This window comes from Protopterus annectens, chromosome 11.part0, assembly GCF_019279795.1.
Source record: "Protopterus annectens isolate FY-2018-M chromosome 11.part0, PAN1.0, whole genome shotgun sequence".
Lineage (NCBI taxonomy): Eukaryota > Metazoa > Chordata > Ceratodontiformes > Protopteridae > Protopterus > Protopterus annectens.
Window position 1 is genome coordinate 263142402 of NC_056745.1, and position 21835 is coordinate 263164236.

At 42.1% G+C, this 21835-nt stretch overlaps 1 protein-coding gene across 3 annotated transcripts in view; it reads right to left on the reverse strand.

Annotated features, from left to right (window-relative positions):
* Positions 1-21835, reverse strand: part of STK38L (serine/threonine kinase 38 like) — a 721763-nt gene that overhangs the window by 107790 nt on the left and 592138 nt on the right. For all 3 annotated transcript variants that reach the window (XM_044087725.1, XM_044087724.1, XM_044087726.1), the window contains one exon: positions 20381-20483. In XM_044087725.1, the coding sequence (XP_043943660.1) occupies positions 20381-20483 (103 nt within the window). The remainder of the gene's footprint in view (positions 1-20380; positions 20484-21835) is intronic.

The following is a 21835-nucleotide window of genomic DNA, read 5'->3' on the forward strand; positions in this document are numbered from 1 at the left end:
GCTTTTGCATTTGGCCAAGTCACAGCTGAGGATCGACTCCGAACTCATCAGTGAGAATGAAGGCGAGATAGAGGAACTTCACATAGTTATTTTTTGGCAATGTTATATTTTCCCTTTTTACTCACTGTAGTGGTAAAGAGACAGCAATATTTTTAATATTCTAATAATTATATAATAATTCAACAAGTTACAAATGAGGTAGTCAAGTTCTTAGACTTGGTTCTCCTACCATTCTGTAAAGGCACAGAAAGTACAGTTGTGTACACTTACCATAAATGTAGATGTTCGAGTGTATTCACTGTTGCAGTCATCACATTTGGGTTATCTGCCTGCAGGTAGCCCTCAGCCGGCCTGAATACCAGAGTCTTGGATTCTTGTGTCGGATGCTGTCTCTTCTTCCATGATGTCAGGTCGACAGGGGTATAAAACATGCAGCTGATGTCATTACATCAGTTTTTATTGCCCCAGCTGTCAGGTGCCCCCACAATGGGAAGCAATTATATGTTATGGTACACCTCCATCAAAAAACAAATACACTAGAAAGCTTAAATACACCAAACAAGAAGGAAAGGTAGAGCCGAGAGAAGTCAGGGGGGCTGGAGGAAGGGTAACCAGGACTGCAGCAGTGAATACATTCGAACATCGACATTTATGGTAAGTGTACACAACTGTACTATGCTCTTTGTGTTTTACTGTTGCAGTCATCACATTTGGGTTGATTCCCAAATCTAAGGAAGGGAGGAGAAATTTAGAGAGCATTAGGATTAGCTATTAAGCCCTGCAAGATTGCAGTGGCAAAACCAGCTCTGGATTTAGAAAAAATAAGCATGTGGTAAATGCTTGGTGAAGGTATGTACAGAGCTCCAGGTAGCAGCTTCTAGGATGTTCCTGGTAGGGACTTCTCTGAAAAAGGCTGTAGAGGTAGATGCAGCCCTGGTGGAATGTGATCTTATCCCCTGTGGGGTAGGTTTCCCATGGTGCTTATAGCAGAAATTAATGCAATGGGATATCCATTTAGAAATGGTTTGCTTTGAAATGGCCTTCCCCTCTGCCCCTGCAGCAAAGCCAACTAGCAGCTGTTCAGATTTTCTGAGAGGCTTAGTCCTGTCCAAATAAAATCTAAGCTGTCTGTGCACGTCCAGAGAGTGCAGTATTCCTTCTCCTTTGTTTTGTGGATTAGAGAAAACGGTAGGCAAATGAATGGACTGATTTAGGTCTACACTAGACACCACCTTGAGCATAAAGGAAGGGTTGGCCCTCAGAGAAACCCCGTCTGCATGGAAGATAATGAAGGGTTCCACCGCCATAAGGGCCTGTAATTCAGACACTCTTCTAGCTGAAATGATGACTAGAAGGAAGGCTGTTTTCCAAGAAAGGAATTTCAACTCTGCAGTTGCAGCTGGCTCAAAGGGAGGGAGAATGAGCTTTTCCAATACAAAATTAAGGTCCCAGGCTGGAGTAGGGTCTCTCCTGGGGGGTCTCAGGTTTTTGGCCCCTCTAAGGAATTGCTTTAGCAGGGGGTGAGAAAAGAGGGGTGGCTCAGTATTATAATGTGCAGAAATGGCAGAGGCATGGATTTTAATTGACGAGAAGGAGAGGCCCTTGTGGAGCATTTTTGTTAAGTACTGAAGAATATGAGGTAAGCTGGGCATCTTTGTGCCCATCCCGAGTCTGGCTCCAGGAAAGTACAGTTTTGTACCTACCATAAATGTGGATGTTTGAGTGTTCACCCTGCTGCAGTCATCACACTTGGGTTATCCTGTCGTCAGGCGGTCCCGCAGTCAGCTGGATTTCCAAAGTCTTGGTCCGACGTCGGTTGTTGTCGCCTCATCCCTGACGTCAGTGCACCAGGGGTACATATACTGCAACCGACGCCATTTTCTTCAGTTTTTCTTGCCCCAGATGTCAGGTGCCCCCAAAAAGGTGATCAAAATTAGTACCAAATGGTGTGAACACTGTACAAACACAAAATCCCTTCAGCTATAAGCAAATACATCAGTAAGGCATAGCAGAGATTTAGCCAAAAGATCAGAGGGGTTGGAGGGAGGGTAACCTGGACTGCAGCAGGGTGAACACTCGAACATCTACATTTATGGTAGGTACAAAACTGTACTATGTTCATCGTGTTACCCTGCTGCAGTCATCACAATTGGGTTGAGTCCCAAAGCTAAGTCAGGGTGGAGGTATCAGAGGGTTAGTGGAGGCAATGAGGCCCTGCAGAACTGCAGTGGCGAAGCCTGCCCTGGACTTAGAATAAAGAGGTAGGTGATAGTGTTTGGTGAAGGTGTGTACTGAACTCCAAGTTGCAGCTTCTAAAATTTCCTTGGTAGGGACCCCTCTGAGAAAGGCTGTAGAGGTAGCTGTTGCCCTGGTAGAGTGGGATCTAATGGTAGTAGGAACTAGTTTCCCATGATGGGTATAACAGAACCGTATGCAATGGCCTATCCATTTAGAAATGGTTTGTTTGGATATAGCCCTCCCTTGAGAAGCTGTAACATAGGATACAAAGAGCTGGTCAGTTTTTCTGAAAGCCTTAGTTTTGTCCAAGTAATAACGAAGCTGCCTGTGAATGTCCAAGGAATGCAAGAGTCTCTCACCTTTGTTCTGTGGATTGGGAAAGAAGGTGGGTAGATGGATGGTTTGATTTAAAGCTACACTGGAAACCACCTTAGGCATGAAGGAAGGATTAGTTCATAGAGAAACTCTGTCTTGATGGAAAATGAGGAAAGGTTCCACTGTCATTAGTGCCTGTAATTCTGAGACTCTCCTAGCAGAAGTTATTGCCAGGAGCAGGGCAGTCTTCCAAGATAGGAACTGAAGGTCTGCAGAGAAAGCTGGTTCAAAGGGAGGTAACGTTAGTTTTTCCAAAACAAAGTTGAGGTCCCATGTTGGTGTAGGAGCTCTTCTAGGTGGTCTAATGTTTTTTGCCCCTCTGAGGAACTGCTTTAGAAGAGGATGTGAAAATAAAAGTGGATTTGTGTCATAGTGAGCTGAAATAGCTGAAGCATGGATTTTAATTGAGGAGAAGGAAAGTCCTTTGTGCAACATCTCTGCTAAATACTACAGAATGTGAGGCATATGAGGCTGAGTTGTGTCTTGGCCTTTAGCTTGGTTCCAGGCAGAAAACCTTTTCCATTTGTCCGAGTAAGCCTTCCTGGTGCTTGGCCTCCTGGCTTCCAGAATAACATCCAGAACTGCTTGTGAAAGAGGGGCTGGTTGGATGTTTAAAAGATTCGCCATGCGGCCATGTTGAAGGTTTTTAGCTGGCTGTGTAGAATCTGTTTGTTTTGCTGCGTGAGCAAATGAGGTATTTGAGGCAATATCCATGGTGGGCTGTGAGCCATATTCTTCAATAGCGGGTACCAGTGCTGGCGTGGCCAGTCTGGGGCTATGAGAATCAGTCGAGGTTTCTCCTTTTTGACCTTCAAAAGAACCTTTGTGAGAAGAGGTAATGGAGGAAAGGCATATGCTGTCACGTTTTTCCAACTGAAGGAGAGAGTGTCCACTTTCCAAGCTTGATGTTGGAATGTCCTTGTACAAAATTTTGTCAGTTGGTAGTTTTGAGGACTGGCAAACGGGTCTATATTTGGTAGGCCCCATTTTTGAGTTATCATTGTAAATATTTGTGGGTCTAGCTTCCACTAGTGGGGATCTTTGATGTTTCTGCTTAGGTCGTCTGCCAATGTGTTTTTCTGTCCTGGCAGGAATTGAGCTTGTAACTGGACTTGGTAGGCCAGAGCTGTGTTCCATAAGATTATTGCTTGCCTACAAAGAGGGTAGGAATGTGTGCCCCCTTGTTTATGTACCACATTACTGTGGTGTTGTCCGTCTTTATTGCAAGTTGTCCTGGATGTAGAAGATCCTTGAAGGCTGTCAGAGCTTTCTGTACAGCTAGCATCTCTTTTTGATTTATGTGCAGTTTTCTTTGTTCTGCAGTCCATAGGCCTTGAATGCATTGCCCTGCCATGTGTGCCCCCCAGGCATAGTCTGAAGCGTCTGCTGTGATAGTTTGCCTGGTTGGGGGCAAGGTGAAAGGCTGACCCTTGTTGAGGTGACATGCCTGTGCCCACCATAAAAATTCCTGTTGAAGGCAGGGAATGAGAGATATCACTGTGTCCAAGCTGTGGCTGTGTTGAGACCATACACTTTTTAGGTACCACTGTAATTTCCTCATATGCAGTTTTGCAAATGGTATTATCAGAATGCAAGATGCCATGAAGCCCAAAGCCTGCAGAATTTTTCTTGCAGTTAATTGGGTCTTTGTTGCCATTGTCTTGAAATATTGAGTCAGTTGTAGTTGCTTGTCTGGTGTAAGATAAGCCTTCTGGGCTGTTGTGTCCAAGCTGGCACCCAGGAATGTCATTTTTTTGTGAGGGTACTAGTTTTGACTTCTTTTCGTTTACTGTGTACCCCAGACAATTTAGTAGATGCTTCACAAAAGCCAGATGATGTAAGAGAATGTCTTTTCTTTCTGCTTGGATGAGGCAGTCGTCCAGGTATGGATATATTTGAATTCCTCTTTGTCTGCAGTATGCAATTACTGGTGCCAGGCATTTTGTGAAAACTCTGGGCGCAGTAGATAAGCCAAAGGGCAGTGCAGAGAATTGGTAATGGGTTGAACCTGCAATGAAACGGAGGTATCTTCTGCAACTTTGTCTGATAGGGACATGCAGGTATGCCTCCTTGAGGTCCAACGTTACCAGCCATGCTTCCTTGCCCAACATGGGAAGGAGCTGCTGTAGTGTTAGCATCTTGAATTTTGGGACTTGTAGGTAAGTGTTTAGAATTGAAAGATCCACAATTGGTCTCCAAGTATTGTCCTTTCTGGGTACTAGAAAGAGCCTTGAGTGAAATCCTTGGCCTTGCTCTTGAATCAGTACCCGTTGAATGGCTTTCAGGGCCATGAGAGCTGTAATTTGTTTTTGTGCCTCTGCCCATTGATTTTGTGGCAGGTTTGGCATTCCTCTTTTCATTGGCAAGGTGTGAAAGTGGAATCTGTATCCTCGTAAAATTATGTCTAGGACCCATTTGTCCTTTGTGACCATGTGCCAGTTGTCTGCAAAAAGTGCTAGTTTTCCCCCCAAGGGGGCTAACAAAAGAGCTTTGTTTGGCCAGTTGAGGTGCAAGTCATTGAGTTTGTCTTCTGGTGTGTTGAGACCTGTCTTCTCCTCCTTTCTGGGTTGGAGTGCCCCATTGGCGAGGTTTATACTGGGCTTGTGGTTGTACTCTGCCCCTTGGGCGCTTGTATTTACCCCTCTGAGGTCTGTCAGTGGCTGGAAAGGACCAATTTTTTGTTGGCCAGTTTCTGCTGAAGCGAGGAGGTTGTACCTGTAGGAAATCTTTGACTGTCTGCATTGATTTCGCCTTATCTTCCATTTTCTTTAGCACTTCTTCTCCTTTAACTCCAAAAAGAACATCCTGCTGTAAGGGTGCATCCAGTAGTTTTGCTTTGACATGATCAGGTAGACTTTGTTCCTTTAACCAGGCATGCCTACGTATAATTGATCCAGTGACAGCTGCTCTGCAGGAGGCCTCCAAAGAATCAAACCCACATTGTAAGGTATGTTTGCCCACCTGCCCGGTGGCGTGCAACAAATCCTGTACTTCTTTCAGTTCAGATTGTTGGGGAAGGGAGGTTATCTTTTGTTTTAACTGAGAGATTAGAAACTGCTGATACTTGAGCATATGAAATTGACAATTTAGTGCTCTCATAGCTAATGTGGCTGAGGTGTAAACCTTTTTCCCCCATCTGTCTAGTGCTCTTGAGTCCCTCTCAGAAGGTACTGGGTTTTTAGCCATGGAAGCCTTAGTCCCCTTGGGACCCTGGGAGATGGTCTCTGGGTCAGCTACTGGGCTTTTGTAAAAAAATTTGTGGGAATCAGGTACTCTGTAGTATCTGTCAGGCTTAGCCGGAGCAGGAAGTAGAGAGTCTGGGTTGAAACTGGATTCTAAATAGACATCATCCACAATGTCCAAAACAGGTGAGATGGCTAGAGGTCTGTGTTGGGGGAGTAAAAGAAACTCTCTGAGCCTTTTCTTGGAATCAGAGAAATCCTGACCTTCCCAGTGGAAATGTTCCCTCATAGTGTGTAAAGTTTCCCCAAAAGAGTAGTCTTCAGGAGGGGAAGCTGAGGGAATAGAGTCCTCAGCATCAGAATCTTCATAAGGAGAGTAGGAATAGTCTTGGTCTTCAGAGGAATCCGAAGAAACAGACAGTTGCTCAGAAGAAGCAGAATCTTCCTCTTGTCTAGGCCTTTTGTCAGGAGGAGGCTGTGAACCCCTGATAAGAGAAATAAAATCTTCAGCCATTTTGAGCATCTGTTTCTTAGGCATAGGGCCTTGAACAGGAGACTGAAGTGTAGTCTTTTTAGCTTTAGAAGGAGTCTTAGACTTAGAAAACGTTTTGACTGTGAGAGTCGTCGGTCTGAAAACACCCTCAGAAACCGATGGCGTTTCCGAAGCACCGACGTCCTTAGAAGGTATATCGTCGGAAGGGCCTGAAGTAAAAGGCTGCGTCAGCCTAGTACATTCCGTCAAAATATCCGTAGCGGTCTCGGGTTCCAGGACTGCGGTAGTCAGGGGCTGCGTCGGAGCCTCACTGATAACCGGAGACCGGATCAACCGAGGTTTCGGAATCGGGTTTAGGCCTTGGCTGTCGGTCCTTGTCCCATGCACGCCGGTAGTCGGTAGCTCTGACGGCATGTTATAGTTAAATTTTCTACCAAAAAAGTGTTGTGCGAAATCAAATCGCCTTTTAATAGTACGCTTATTAAACCTAGCACAAAAACGACAAGAAGTGACGTCGTGATCAGGGCCTAGGCAAGGTATGCAATAAGAATGAAAATCCTTATGAGGTATTTGCTTCCCACAAGAAATACAATTGTTAACTTTTTCTGACATCGGTCTGAGGCAAGAAAAGTTTCCCCAACGGGGTACTTAGCTTTATAGAAGACTTCGGTCTGAAATTCGAATTCGACAATCTCAGGAGTCGGCCGACCGGCACTTGCAAACTGCTTCTGCTTCGGGCACCGCGCGGCAAGAAAGACTGGAGAAAATGGTGTCGGTTGCAGTATATGTACCCCTGGCACACTGAGGGATGAGGTGACAACAGACGTCAGACCAAGACTTTGGAAATCTGGCCGACTGCGGGACCGCCTGACGACAGGATAACCCAAGTGTGATGACTGCAGCAGGGTAACACGATGAACATCAGTATCTTTACCACTTTTCAGCATAGGATTTTCTAGTACAAGGCCTCCTTGCCTCCAGAATAACATCTAGCACCTGCTTACTGAGAAATGCTATTGGAGAGCTCAAGGAATTAGTCAGGCTGCAAGGTTCAGGGTTTGAAGCTGAAGGTGCAGAATCTAGCCCACCTGCTGGGACAGCAGGAAAAGAGTCTGAGGCAGGTGCCATGGTTCCACTAGTGTCATACTGCACAAGAAGGGGTACCAGTGCTGGCATGGCCAGTCTGGTGCAATCAATATTGTCCTTGGCTTGTCCTGTTTGATCTTTATCAGAAACTTTGAGGGGAGAGGCAGAGGGGGAAAGGCATAAACTGAGAGGCTTTCCCAGGTAAAGGACAGGGCATCCACTTTCCAGGCTTGACTGTGGGAAGTCCTTGTGCAGAATTTGTCCAATTGGTAGTTCTGATGGGAGGCAAATAGGTCTACCTCTGGAGTCCCCCCTTTGTTCCTCAAAAGGCTTAATATTTTTGGTTCCAGTTTCCATTTGTGCGGGTCAATGAGATTTCTGCTTAGGTTGCTTGCCAGTGAATTCAGCTTGCCTGGCAGGAATTGAGCTTGCAGGTGCATTTGGTAGCTCAATGCTGTGTTCCACAGAACCATGGCTAGTCTGCAGAAAGGGTACGAGTGGGTTCCCCCCTGCTTGTTTATGTACCACATAACTGTGGTGTTGCCTTTCTTTACCAACAATTGTCCTGGAAGAATGCTGTCTTTGAAGGCTGTCAGGGACTTCTGTACAGCTAACATTTATTTTTGGTTGATATGCAGGAGCATCTGTCTCGAGTTCCATTTGCCCTGAATGCACTGCCCTGCCAAGTGAGACCCCCCCCCCCCCATGCATAGTCTGATGCGTCTGTTAGGGTTTTGGTGGCAGGGGGTAGAGTGAAAGGGAGCTCCTTGTTGCGGTAGCAGGCCTCTGCCCACCAAAGGAACTCTGTCTTTATACAAGGAATGATAGGAATCATTGATTCCAGGTCCTGAGAATGTTGACACCATAAGGTATTTAGATACCATTGTAGTTTCCTCATATGCAGTCTTGCATATGGAATTAGTAGAATGCAAGAGGCCATGCAAACCAGGGCTTGCAGAATTTTCCTTGCAGATAGCTAGGTCTTTGTGGCCAACAGTTTGAAGTAGGTTGTCAAATAAACTTGTTTCTCTGGAGTGAGGAAAGCCATTGGGGAAGTTGTGTTCAAGCTTGCTCCCAGGAATACAATCTGTTGGCAGGGTACTAGGTGAGATTTCTTTTAATTTACGGTGTACCCCAGAGAGGTTAGAAGTTTCTTTACAAATTCCAGATGATTTAACAGCAAGTCCTGGCTTTCTGCCTGAATCAGACAATTGTCCCAAGTATGGGTATATTTGAATTTTTCTGTGCCTGCAAAATGTAACTGCTGGAGCTAGACACTTTGTGAATACCCAGGGTGCAGTAGATAAGCCAAAGGGAAGTGCAGAGAACTGATAGTGCATGGAGCCTGGCCTGAAGTGTAGGTATTTCCTGCAAGATTCCCTTATTGGAATGTGCCGGTAAGCTTCCTTTAAGTCTAAGGTTGCAAACCAGGCATCTTTGCCTAGCATAGGAAGCAGCTGTTGAAATGTTAGCATTTCGAATTTTTGGGATTACCAAAAAGGTGTTTAGAATAGAGAGGTCCAGGAGCCGTCTTTTCTGGGTACCAGGAAAAGTCTTGAATAAAAACCTTGTCCCCTTTCTTCTGCTGGGACAGGATGAATAGCCCTGATACTTAGAGAGAGAACTGTTGGGACTATGCCTACTGATTTGGGGGTAGGTCTGGCCAACCTTTTGGGGTTGGTAGGGTGTGGAAGTGGAATCTGTATCCTTGAGAAACTATATTCAAAACCCATTTGTCCTGGGTAATGAGCTCCCAGTTTTTTGCATGCAGGGTGAGCTTTCCTACTAAGGAAGCAGGCAGTTGAGCAGGGCTTGGAAGGGTTAAAGTTAAGTCATTGCACCATTTTTCCGTAGGGGGGTGCCTTACTACTCCCTGCTTTGGAAGTGGAAGCCCCCCACTGCTTAGGCCTGTGCATAGCCTGAGACTGTAACCTAGGTGGTTTGGTGTTCCTGGGTTTGGACTGAGAAGGCCTGAAAGAGACTGGAAAGGACCAATTCTTTGAAGGCCAATGCCTACTAAATCTGGGAGGCTGTACTTGCAGGAAATCTTTAACAGTTTGCATAGATTTAGCTTTTTCTTCCATCTTTTTGAGAACTTCTGCTTTGTTGCCAAACAGGTGGTCTTGGTTTAAGGGAGCATCCAGTAATTTAGCTTTAACATGATCGGCAAGTTTTGCTCCTTAAGCCAAGCATGCCTTCTAAGTACAGACCCAGTGACAGCAGCCCTGCAAGACACTTCTGAAGAGTCAAAAGCGCATTGCAAAGTATGTTTACCAACTTGTTCTGCAGAATGCATTAAATCCTGTAATTCTTTGTATTCAGCACAGTCAGGAATCAACATAACTTTCTGTTTAAGTAGTCCCATAATATGCTGCTGGTACTTTAACATATGAAACTGGCAATTTAAAGCCCTAATGGCCAAAGTAGCAGAAGTGTATACCTTCTTACCCCATCTGTCCAAGGCTCTAGAATCTATCAGAAGGGGTAGGATTTTTGGCAGCAGTAGCCTTAATGCCCTTTTGGTCCTTGGGAAATGGTCTCTGGATCCGCAGTAGGATTCTTGAAGAGGAACTTGTGAGAATCAGGCACTCTACAATACCGGTCAGGTTATTTGAGAGCTGGAGGTAAAGTGTCTGAGGAAAGGCTGGATTCTAAGAAAGCATCATCTACAATGTCCAGAACAGGAGGGCTAGCTAAAGGCCTGTGTTGAGGAAGGAGTAAGCCTCTTTTTGGAGTCAGAATAATCCTGGCTTTCCCAGTGGAAATGCTCCCTAAGAGTGTGCAAGGTTTCAAAATCTTCTGGAGGGGAAGGAGAGGGAATGGAATCCTCTGCATCAGAATCCTCATGGGTAGATAAGGGCAAATCCTTGTAATCAGAAGAAACAGAAATATTAGAATCCTGATCAGAAGAATCAGAAGGAAAATCAGTTCTAGGTCTCAGAGGGGGAAGGCTGGCTTCCTTTAATTAAAGTAATAAGGTCTTCAACCATTTGTTTTTAGGCATATGGGCCTGACCATGCAATCTGGATGTCGGTTTTCTAGGTGTAGTGCGAGTTTAGGCCTGGATGAAGACGATGGCGTCGGTTTAAAATGCAAGTCTGTAGGCCTGAAAACACCCTCAGAAGCTGGTGTCTGCACAGCGGCTCCGGACCCATCCAAGGTAGAGACATCGGCAGGTTCCATAGTCGAAGAAGCATCTCACGGCATACCGGACTCCGAATGGGTCTCAGTACAGGCCTGAGAATCTGAAGTAATGGATATCAGGGGCTGCGAAAGTGCCTCACTAAGTACTGGCGGACTGGCGACTAGCTTAACGAAAGTCATTGGCAGTTTTGAACCTATGCGGCCTGTCTCTGTCTTTATCCTTACGTTTTTCCAGAAGATCGGTAGTCGGATGGCTTACTGAAGCCATTTCGGAGTACGGATACCGAATACCAAAATAATTTGCTGCAAATATAGCCCGACAACGAATAGTTTGGGGGTTGAACAAGGCACAAAACCGACAGTGAGGGACGTCGTGGTCTGGTCCTAAGCAAGGAATGCAGTACGAATGAAAATCTTTATGAGGTATTTGCTTTCCACAGGTAAGACAATTGTTAACTTTAACTGACATCGGTTGGAGCAAGAAAAGAGATCCCCAACGGGGTACTTATCTTTTTTTGAAGACCTCGGTTCTGAAACTTGAAAACGAAATTTCAGGAGTCGGCCGACCGGCACTTGCGAACTGCTTCTGCTTCAGGCACCGCACGGCAAGAAAGACTGATGTAATGGCATCTGCTGCATGTCTTACACCCCTGACGACCTGACGTCATGGAAGAAGAGACAGCATCCGACGCAAGAATCCAGGATTCTGGTATTCAGGCCAGCTGAGGGCTACCTGCAGGCAGATAAACCCAAATGTAATGACTGCAACAGTGAAACACGAAGAACATCTGCCATGGTACTTTTACATTCTTCAGAGTGACAAAGGGGATCTTTGCTCTTTTACAGAGTTGAGACCAGAACTGTTCCAAGAGCATTGCAGTGTCAATCTTATCCCTACACGGAGTTCCATCGGGTAAAAAAAAAAGTTTAAGATGTGACTGGTTTATGACCATATCTAGAAGTCAAATATCCTTAGTGTTGGCCCTCCAAGCTGAGGAAACTCAAAAGCTGCCAATAGTTGTCCACTATAACAGCCAGGACCTCATCTGCTAAAAAGGTGGAGTTACCTGTCTGGGAAATTGTCTGGCACATCTAGAAGAGTCAACACTGCTTGATATTGAGGAGTATTCCCCCATTATATGAAGGGGCTTCTTATCAGAGAATTAGGACAGCCTGGAAGTAGTAGGGGTCAGCATAGCATCATACAGACAATTCAATACAGTCATGGCCTGTTTCCTCTTTTGAAAAGGATGTCTGAGTAAAAGGGAAATCACCACAAAAGTGGGAACCCAGAAGGTTCTGCCCAAGGTCATCTTTAAACCACAACAGCCTAGGGCACAGCTACACTCCTAAATTTGCTGTGTTAGCAGTAGTATTACCACAGTCAATGTTGCAGTGGGCTATGCAGAAGCCCACTGTAGAAGCCATAGTAAAGATCCTTCCCACATCCACCTTGATCACAGACTCAAGGAGGTCTGCCAGCTTTTCTAGTTCATGATCCACTGAGGAGGATTGGAACATGGACTAACAACACGAGCAGTTAAAAGGTCTAAACTCCAAAACGTCAGGGGGGAGGAGATCACCCCCTTGCCAACTCTATCCAAATTTTTGTCTCCTTATCACTTGAGGTTGAAAACTGCTGTGATCCCCAGGAGCTACAGCGGACTAAAGAGATCATATAAACTCTCTTCTTCAGGATGCATTTTCTACATGTCAGGTTCTTGTAAATGGCAGCATCTTACTTCTGGCCAGAGGAAGTGAAATGAGTGGGTGAAGAAAAATGTATGCGATGGATCCAAAGCTGTTAGCATACATTGTGATGCAGTTTGTGGAAATGGACCAGAAATGTGGTGGTGTAAACTTTAATTATGAGTTGAGGAACCTTTATGGCCATAGTAATCTATTGCCACAGTTGTACCAAATGTGGAAATATAGTACCTCTGCCCTATCTGATGCAACTCTTCTGCATAACACATATGTTTTCCACTCTTACTTGTATTTTCTCTGAGACATTCAATACCTCCATTCTTTACTGCTGCAGTTGCTGCTGTGGGTGAAAACATTTTCTGAAGAAAACTTTATCAGATTGAAATGTTCTAATGTACTGAGAAACTGCAATATTAAACCGCTACCCAATTGTGGTTCTATACTGGACTATAGCTACCTGAGTGCAGTTCTGTACCGGACCTTTATCTTCAGATCAGGGCACAGAGTTATGAAATGATCTGTCAAAACAAGCATCTTTCACAATAGCAACATTTACTAAAGCGGTCTTTTCCAGATTTACAGGTTCCACAACTGTTATATAAAGTACACAGCTCCACATTCCTGGTCCAGTTATACAAACCCCATCAAAAAGATTCTCACAGCGTTGGAACCTGCAAGTGCACTCTGCTTCTTCATTCCATGTCACCTTTTCCTAAGCTATGTCATCATCTATGCAAGGCTCATTTCTCAACCAGACAGCAAACACAACAAAACAAAATATTACTTTTTACTGCTTCATTCAGAACAGATAAGTATACCAGAATGGCTTGCCTGATAGGATTTTTCCAAAGATACTTAAAATAACTTTTAATAAACTAAACCTCATGGCTTTAAAACAATGGACATTTTCACAGGGTCACATACATAAAAGGATGTTCAGTTACAACTATTTATTAAATGACATATTAAAATTTAGTTATAAATGATATAGAAAATATTTCAATTATGTAAGCACTTGACTTGTGCTGTTAAGCTTTTATTTTTTTCTAAATATCTTACTGAACAGCTCATTCCTGCATGTTTAAACCTAAAATTGTATTGCTTGCAATATTCTTAAGTGGCCACTAGGGGTAGCCAATTTACTGTTAAAAAGGAAATTTAAGACCCTAACACTCCATATCAGTAAATGAATGCGAAGAGCATTCTGCAATACATTTCAAAACAACTGAGAATTAGCTGCTTGTAGACAGACATCCATTCATCCTGCCAGACTTCCAAGCTCTGCATGTCTCCAAAGATGGGCTGGTTTCCTCCCTCAGCAGGGTGCTAATAAGTAGAAAAAAGGTGAAGTCCTCAACGTTTTTTTTCTCTTTCATCTGAAGATAAACAATTGTCATGAACAGGTATGCCTGTCAATCTGACCTTACACAGTAACCCTAAAACACTACAATGAACAAAATATTCTCTCCCCTGACATGGAGTAGAAGTGGAGGAAACAGTGCAAGAGTGAGAGGGACTCTAGTCACAGACTGTCAATACAGAAATCAGTAGACTGGTGGGAAGGAGTCCATAGTGGTACAACAATCCATGTATTCAATAGTCTACTCTTACGGTGAGTTAGACACACAACTCCACTTTCTTACCACAAGGACCACTACTACAGTATGATTTGTAATTGATAATGACTAGGAAGGATTAGAATACTAAAATCCATGATCCAAGCCTAACAGGTAGCATGCCCTATATAAAACTATAGTGACACATTTTTCTGTGGTCTTGGAACAAATGTGCAACTTTTAATGTTTGGAAAAGATGTGAATGCCTTTGCACCAAGACATTCCTGAAAACAGGCTGCTGTGATAGTGATTGCCCTAGCAGAGTGACCTTTGCCGGTTCGTGTAAGCATTTTCCATGGTAGTCATAAGAAAAAAAAACACAGATCACTGTCTACTTGGATTCTATAAGGATATTGGTTTGCTTCACTTTATTTATTTTTATTTATTTTACATTTGTTAACCGGGTTTATCTGGCTGAGCTTTTGGCTCATTTTCAGCAGGGACCCAGGGAGAAAAGCTCCTCAGGACTAGAAAACAATTTATTAAATTTTAGTAACATAGTAGTAATCAGCTATAGGATCTTACAAGCAGGGACCTGGAGAGAAAAAAAAGCTCCTCAGGCAATTCAATTATACAGAGTATTAACAATTGGCAGACAAGTATGTGAGTTGTTACAAACAAGGTTTTAAACAATCAGCAGAAGAAAATATGACTAGTTACAATATTATTTAAGCTGCTTAGAGCAAAATGAGTTAATAGGCAGATGCTTATTTAAAGTGGGTAGGATCTAGTTGTATAGAAGTTTGGAAACAAGAAAGAAAAGTAAGAATGGCTAGTAGGAGATGTAGGGGAGGTAGAGTATAGGAAACAGATTAGACAGGTATGTTGTTTTGAGACTGTAAGAATTAAGAGTGGTTGGAGATAGAGGTAGAAGAGAGAGATACATTGAAAGTGAGGTGGTGAAATAGGTGAAAGGATGGTGGTTTCAGGGTGGTTGGCTACAGTGGCAAGACCACTTTGTTTTTAGGTATTTCCTTGTGGCTAATTTGAAACTTGCTATGCTGGAGAGATTTTATTTCCAAGGGGAGTTGGCTCCAGGATGTAGCTGGGTTATAGTTATAGAGAAGACAGCCTATTTTGGTTTTGCGTTTGTAGATGTCTAATAATTCTTGATTTAAGCTGCATAGCATCCTAGCAGGGGAATATTTGGATATGATGGTGGAGAGGCTGGGGCAGAAGGAGGGTAGATAGAGGATAGAGTGGATGATTTGTAGTTGGTATAGTTGGAGCAACTGAGGGAATTCTAGCCAGTCTAGTTGCTGTAGTGCTAAGCAGTGGTGTGACTTGTAGGTTTGGGTAGTTGCAAATCTGGCAATCTTATTATAGGTAGTTTCAAGCTTGGAAATAAGTGTAGAATTTAGGTTTGTGAATATGTGGCAGCTGTACAGGAGTGTTGGGAGTAATAAAGCCTGGGAGAAAGTTATTCGGGCAGTGTTAGTTAAGTATTTCTTGGTACGGAAAAGATGTCCAAGTTTCTGATGAGTTCTTTTTACCGAGTTAGTAATATGGAGATCAAACTTCAGATGATCATCTATTGTAACGCCTAGCAATTTAGTACTAGATTCAGCTGAGATAGCGTTGTTGCAGGATAAGATTGTAAATGTACTTTTGAGTGTGGTGATGTTTTTAGGGTGGAAGAGTAGGAGCTTAGTTTTTTTTTTTGGATTAAATATTAGTTTGTTATCACTAAGCCAAGTCTCAATGGTGTGGAAGGATGGCTGGGTAGTTGAGTGGAGGTCAGTTGGATTGTCAGCAATGGTTATAACAATGGAAAGACCTGCTTGACTTCCCAGAAGTCTGATTCTCTGAGTATAGATGGCACTTAAGCCATCGTTGCACATCCGTTAGACAAAAAAAAAAATTCCTTTTCTTGTTTCTGGGCTTAGAAAAAAAATCAGACTAAATCTCTCTCAGTGGGACACTGCATAAGGCTCTTTAGACATCAGGGATTGCATTTCAAAAATTCCCCAAACTGACCTTACCGCTGCTAGAAACATCACTTTTCAGGCCAGGAGTTCTATAACAGTTGTGCTGGCTGCTTCAGATGGAGCCAAGGTCATTTTTCAGTGACAAAGTTAAGGTCCCAAAGAAAGGGGGGGGGTTGTTTCCTTGACATTTTCAAACAGAAGACACTTTTCAAAAATTAGCTATAGAAATGGGTGCCAAAGTGAGACTCAGAGTAAGAAAAGCTGAGAGAAAGATCTGTATTGTGTTATTTTATTTTCGTTGTAGACCCAGTAGGCACAGGTCTGCCCTCCTTAGAGGTACAACACTGGAGCACTGCCTTTTTAAGTAAATTTTCTCAGTCACACAGTGGGCAAATACAGAGTTAGGGAATCTGCACTGTGGTAAAAGTATTGGAAACTGAACATTGCTGCCTGGTATGGGGAAATAACCCACTGCCTTCTAATCTTCCCCCAACATAATGTAAAAGTATAACCTAACAGACCCGCAAGACTAAACACTGGAGTGTTTGTTATGTAGATGGCATTACACAAAAACCAAAATAAAAAAAGAATCATAATTACAGGATAGAACAGGTCATTTCTTTGGCTCATACGAAAGCTCCGAAATCCACAGCAAGCTGACTGTATAGATCCATGCCACTGCAATGCAAAATAACCTGTAAATAATTCAAAAAAGAGGAACCAGAAACTCAGTGTAGACTTTTTGGGAAGAACTAAAATGCTAGGTATAGTTCTGCCTACGGTGTTACTGGCAATGGCAGAATCATATCTTGCATCAGGAGGCAAATTAGCCTTACAGTAAAGGATGAGAAGTCTGTCATTTTATATATATGTATATGTGTATGTATGTGTCTGTGTGTGTGTGTGTGTGTGTGTGTGTGTGTGTGTGTGTGTGTATATATATATATATATATATATATATATATATATATATATATATCTATATATATATATACATATATATATATATATATATATATGAAGAAAGGGGATCAAGTAGAAGACAAAACTGTAGAACAATGACGGTCTAATGGAGCACCTACATAAATGGCGTAATGATCAGTGTAAAGAAATCAAGTCAAAGTCAGGTTATAAAATAATGTGGAAATAATGCAAAATGTGTACCACTGCTAGCTACAAAGCAGGCAGGATTTTTTAAGTGGTACAAAAATGATGTTCAGAACTATGTGCTATAGGACATTCATAAATGAGCATTTGGGTGCAGTCACAAACTCCCAACAGGCTACATACAGAGTTCCATAACAGCTTGACAGAAAGCACAGCTGTGCGAGTACACTCACCATAACATTAGATGACCAAATAAAAGGATAACAGCTGCAGAAATACGCATTTCCATGGGAATCGGCTGTAGGCCTCCAGTCTGACTTCGTTAAACTTCTCCCTTTGCCTACGACATCAGTCCAATGTGCAGCTAAGATAGAGCAATCCATTCTACTTTAGCTCCTGCTGAACTGATAATTTCTAAGTTATTCTAGAATGCAGACAGGAGATGCCTTTTTAATTCTCATACTAGCCAGTACTGAAGTATCTGAGGAGCTCAACTGTTTAGAATCTTGAAGCCTCTCTGATGGCCCACAAACAGTTCAAGGATGACATTTAAGTAGTGACTTTCATCCATGAAAGGAATAAGCATGGAAGAAAAGGAAGGAGAAAGTTATGTGTATGTTTGTGCCTGCATGCATGCATATGTGTGTGTAAGAGACAAACAAAGGGACACTCTGGAAGATCTTCCGAGTAGCCAAGCATGTGCCTGAGAATAGGTAATAATGTATAATCCTCAGCTGCAGGCAAACAAGGACAGCCAGGATATCTTGTAAGGAGAATGACTCTATAGGCACCCTTACAATTTGGCACAAGACAGATGTCCAATGTAGGCAGAAGGGAACAAGCACTTTCCTCTTCTGTTTAAATCTCTTCTAAAAAATGCCAGCCTGAACAAAGGATACAAGTCCACTACCTTCCTCCTGATAGGACAAGAACATATAAGACAAAGTCATAGAAGGCTGTAAGACCAGGGATACACAAAACAGCTCATCACTGGAACAGTTATCCTCATCAGGCCTTGGTGGAATTGGTGGTTTGCTAGGATCTCTCATTTCTCTCTGGTCTTTTCAGGGATACAAGGTGCAGGGTTTGATTCTCACATGGGTTAACTGACTAGGTTTAAAATGGCCCACAAGGGCAATTAGCCTAGTACTAATATATGAACCTATGTTTTTGGCTGCTTGGGGCTCTTCTGCTGCTAAGGACAGGGTAAATGCCCATAACCAGACAAAGAACTACTTGCATACAAAAAAGGCTTGCAGATAATGGATCCTGTGAAAAAGTGCCTTCTAATTAGAAGTTACATAGAGCTGAAAACAAGAAACTTGATTGTAGACCCCCAAAAAAAAAAAAAAAACATACTGCAGATAATTGTCCTAAGGTGCAAATGGACACGTTTGTTATGTGGACCTCAGGAAAAAAAAAAGTTGCATTAACAAACAATACTGAGTGGCATTTACTACACAACAGTACCGAGGCAATCCGAACTCTTAAACGGAAAAAAAAAATTCCAACACTGGGTGCTTACCGTGTCAGCTAAAGTCATCTGGAAGAGACCAAATGATAGATGTGCTGAAGACAGATTATTTTGTTTAGCATAAAAGAATTAAAAAATGGTGTAAGCTGTTTTCTTTTTAGTTAAACACTGGACTGACATCCAGGGCAAGGGACAGGAGTTTGGACCCACTCTGGGGATGCTTGAAAACACTGAAAGTCAGACACTGTGGGCGAATATCTGTCTATATCTAATTTCCATGAATAATAAACATTACTGAAGTAGAGATCCTAAGATCTTATCCTAAACTAATCTAAGGGAGCGGCGAAAGCCAACACATTTTGGCTAGGCTTATAAATGCCTTTGGGCAGATAGCCTAGTACCTACCTATGAACATCTTCAGTCTGTGCCTAAAAACCCAGGACCTGTCCCAGTACAGTCAGACAGTGAAAGAATACGAAAACAGATAATGTGTTGACTAAACACCTAGAAAAGACCTCTGAGACAGCATGTAAACCTTCAAAAAAACAACATGGTAAGCAAGTGTGAAGTAAAACAAAAGCTGTTTACTACAATGCTGTGCAAAGTGATGGCAAACACATAGTTCAGTGCAAAGAAATGGAATTTAATAATGGTAGCACAAAGGTCAGTTCCTTTGTAATCTACAGACAAATGCATACTCTCAGCAGCTACACATTTACTCACAACCTCAAGAAGTTTATAAAATGATCAGCTACAAGGCCAGTGCACGTATATATCAGCATTTCCCAAATAACAAGCCACAATCTGAACATGTAAGGCAAGAAGCAATGCTGAAACAACAGCGATGAAATGTTCTAGCTAATAACTGCACACAAGGATAATGGTATCCCATACACTACACAGCAAATACAGGGTGATAATGGTATCTCATATTACACAGCAAATACAGGGTGATAATGGTATCTCATATTACACAGCATATACAGGGTGATAATGGTATCCCATATACTACATAGCATATACAGGGTGATAATGGTATCTCATATATTACACAACATATACAGGGTGATAATGGTATCCCATATACTACATAGCATATACAGGGTGATAATGGTATCTCATATACTACACAGCATATACAGGGTGATAATGGTATCCCATATACTACATAGTATATGCAGGGTGATAATGGTATCCCATATACTACATAGTATATGCAGGGTGATAATGGTATCTCATATATTACACAGCTTATACAGAGTGATAATGGTATCTCACAAACTACACAGCATATACAGGGTGATAATGGTATATCATATTACACAGCATATACAGGGGGATAATGGTATCGTGTATAAAACACAGCAAATACAGGGTGATAATGGCATGTCATACACTACACTGCATATACAGGGTGATAAAGGTATCCCAAATACTACACAGCATATACAGGGTGATAATGGTATCCATTATACTGCACAGCATATACAGGGTGATAATGGTATCTCATATATTACACAGCATATACAGGGTGATAATGGTATCTCGTATATTACACAGCATATACAGGGTGATAATGGTATCTCATATTACACAGCATATACAAGGTGATAGCGATATCTCATACACTACACAGCATAATCAGCGTGATAATGGTAGGGTGACAGTGGTACCTCATACACTACACAGCATAATCAGGGTGATAATGGTATTTCATATATTACACAGCATATACAGGGTGATAATAGTATCTCATATTACACAGCATATACAGGGTGATAATAGTATCTCATATTACACAGCATATACAGGGTGATAATAGTATCTCATATTACACAGCATATACAGGGTGATAATAGTATCTCATATTACACAGCATATACAGGGTGATGAAAGTAAGACTCTGGCACTATAAACTGTCAATTGTTGAAGGCATAATGCGGTCTGTGTGATAAACAGCATACACCCCACACTAAGATATATAGATATATAGATATATATATATATATATATATAAAACATATACTTACTAAAGTCACTTGGGGGATTGTGTGTGAGATTTCTGTAGAATTCCGTTCTGTGGGCTTTCTTCAATCCAGTACACAATCCAAAATCAGATAACTTTACATGACCCTAAAAAATTAAGGGAGAAACCCTGTTAGTGACCAATTATTAAACTTCTCACATCCGGAACTTCACTCTTACAATTAAGTACTCCATTTTGTTCACAAGTCAAACATTTTTTCCCACATACACTAGCACACTGTCATTCTATTATGTTCTCCTACATCGGTTTCATGTACCCATACACATCACAAACATTGTTAAGTTTTTCTTGTGAAAACAGTATCTGTACAGTACTATCTAGGAACCAACTTTCTAAGGAATCAATGATACATCCACCATCAGCAATTAGAGACTAATTTACCCTTCCTGTGTAATCTGCTCCTGTAGTTTGTTTCACACGATGTACTAATGCTCTGCACTTCCCACCATGGCCTGCCAGCTACAATTCCCCCACATCTGTCCATATCTGCAATAAAACACTTAGTATTCAGTAGAAGGTCAGCTTCACTGATTAAATTATACCTGCCTTTGAGTAGCTTTTACATTTGTTTTTATAATCAATGTCTGTAGGTTTTTTTCTGTCTTATAACTCCTACGTTATGCCTGCAAACAAAAACAAAAGTTACGTACTTAACATATCTTCAATATCGATATCTGTCCACTTCAAAACTGAAGGACTTGTTACAGCTGGTGGTACAAAGCCAATATCTACACATTTCTCAAGCTTGATCTCCTCTAACTGCAACAATATCCCTTGCATCTCTCTCTCTACTCCAGAGTTTACTGTTTCTAGCATCCACAAATTGATCCCAGATACTTGTGTGAATCACAAAGATGAGTCACTTTAAAGAGTTTTATTTTCTTTTTAACTGTAAGCAAGAATAGTAGTTTATTTATTTGGTGTACTCTAAAGACATTAATGTATTTAGTAGTTTTGGTAGAATTTTCTTTCTGTCAAACTTGCCTTGCTGTTCATGGAATAGGCAGCTAGGCCTAATCCCTACTGTTTATGCGACTGTGTTAAAGTATGTTGAAATACAGTTACTGCTCATTTCTTTTAAAAGCTGAAGGGGACAGACTAGATAATGTAAGATCTTAAAAATGTAGCATAATGACAAGCCAACAAATACTGACTAAACTAAATTCATTCACAATGAAGCCTCAAGTCCAGCACCCTACGCACTTCTTTTAAAGTCCCACATCCAACTTTCTGCTTAGCTTGTAAATGTTGGCAGCACCTCTGTGATGCTTAGAGGAGCTTAAAAGACTAAATGTACAAACCACTTAACTTTTGAGTTCTGTAGCACGAGACTTCAACAAAAGGGTATAGCAGATTTACTGCCTCCACCAGACTATGCAACCTCTTCTGTTTCTCATTAACCCCGACTACAGTCTCATGGCGCCTCTGTGCTTACCTC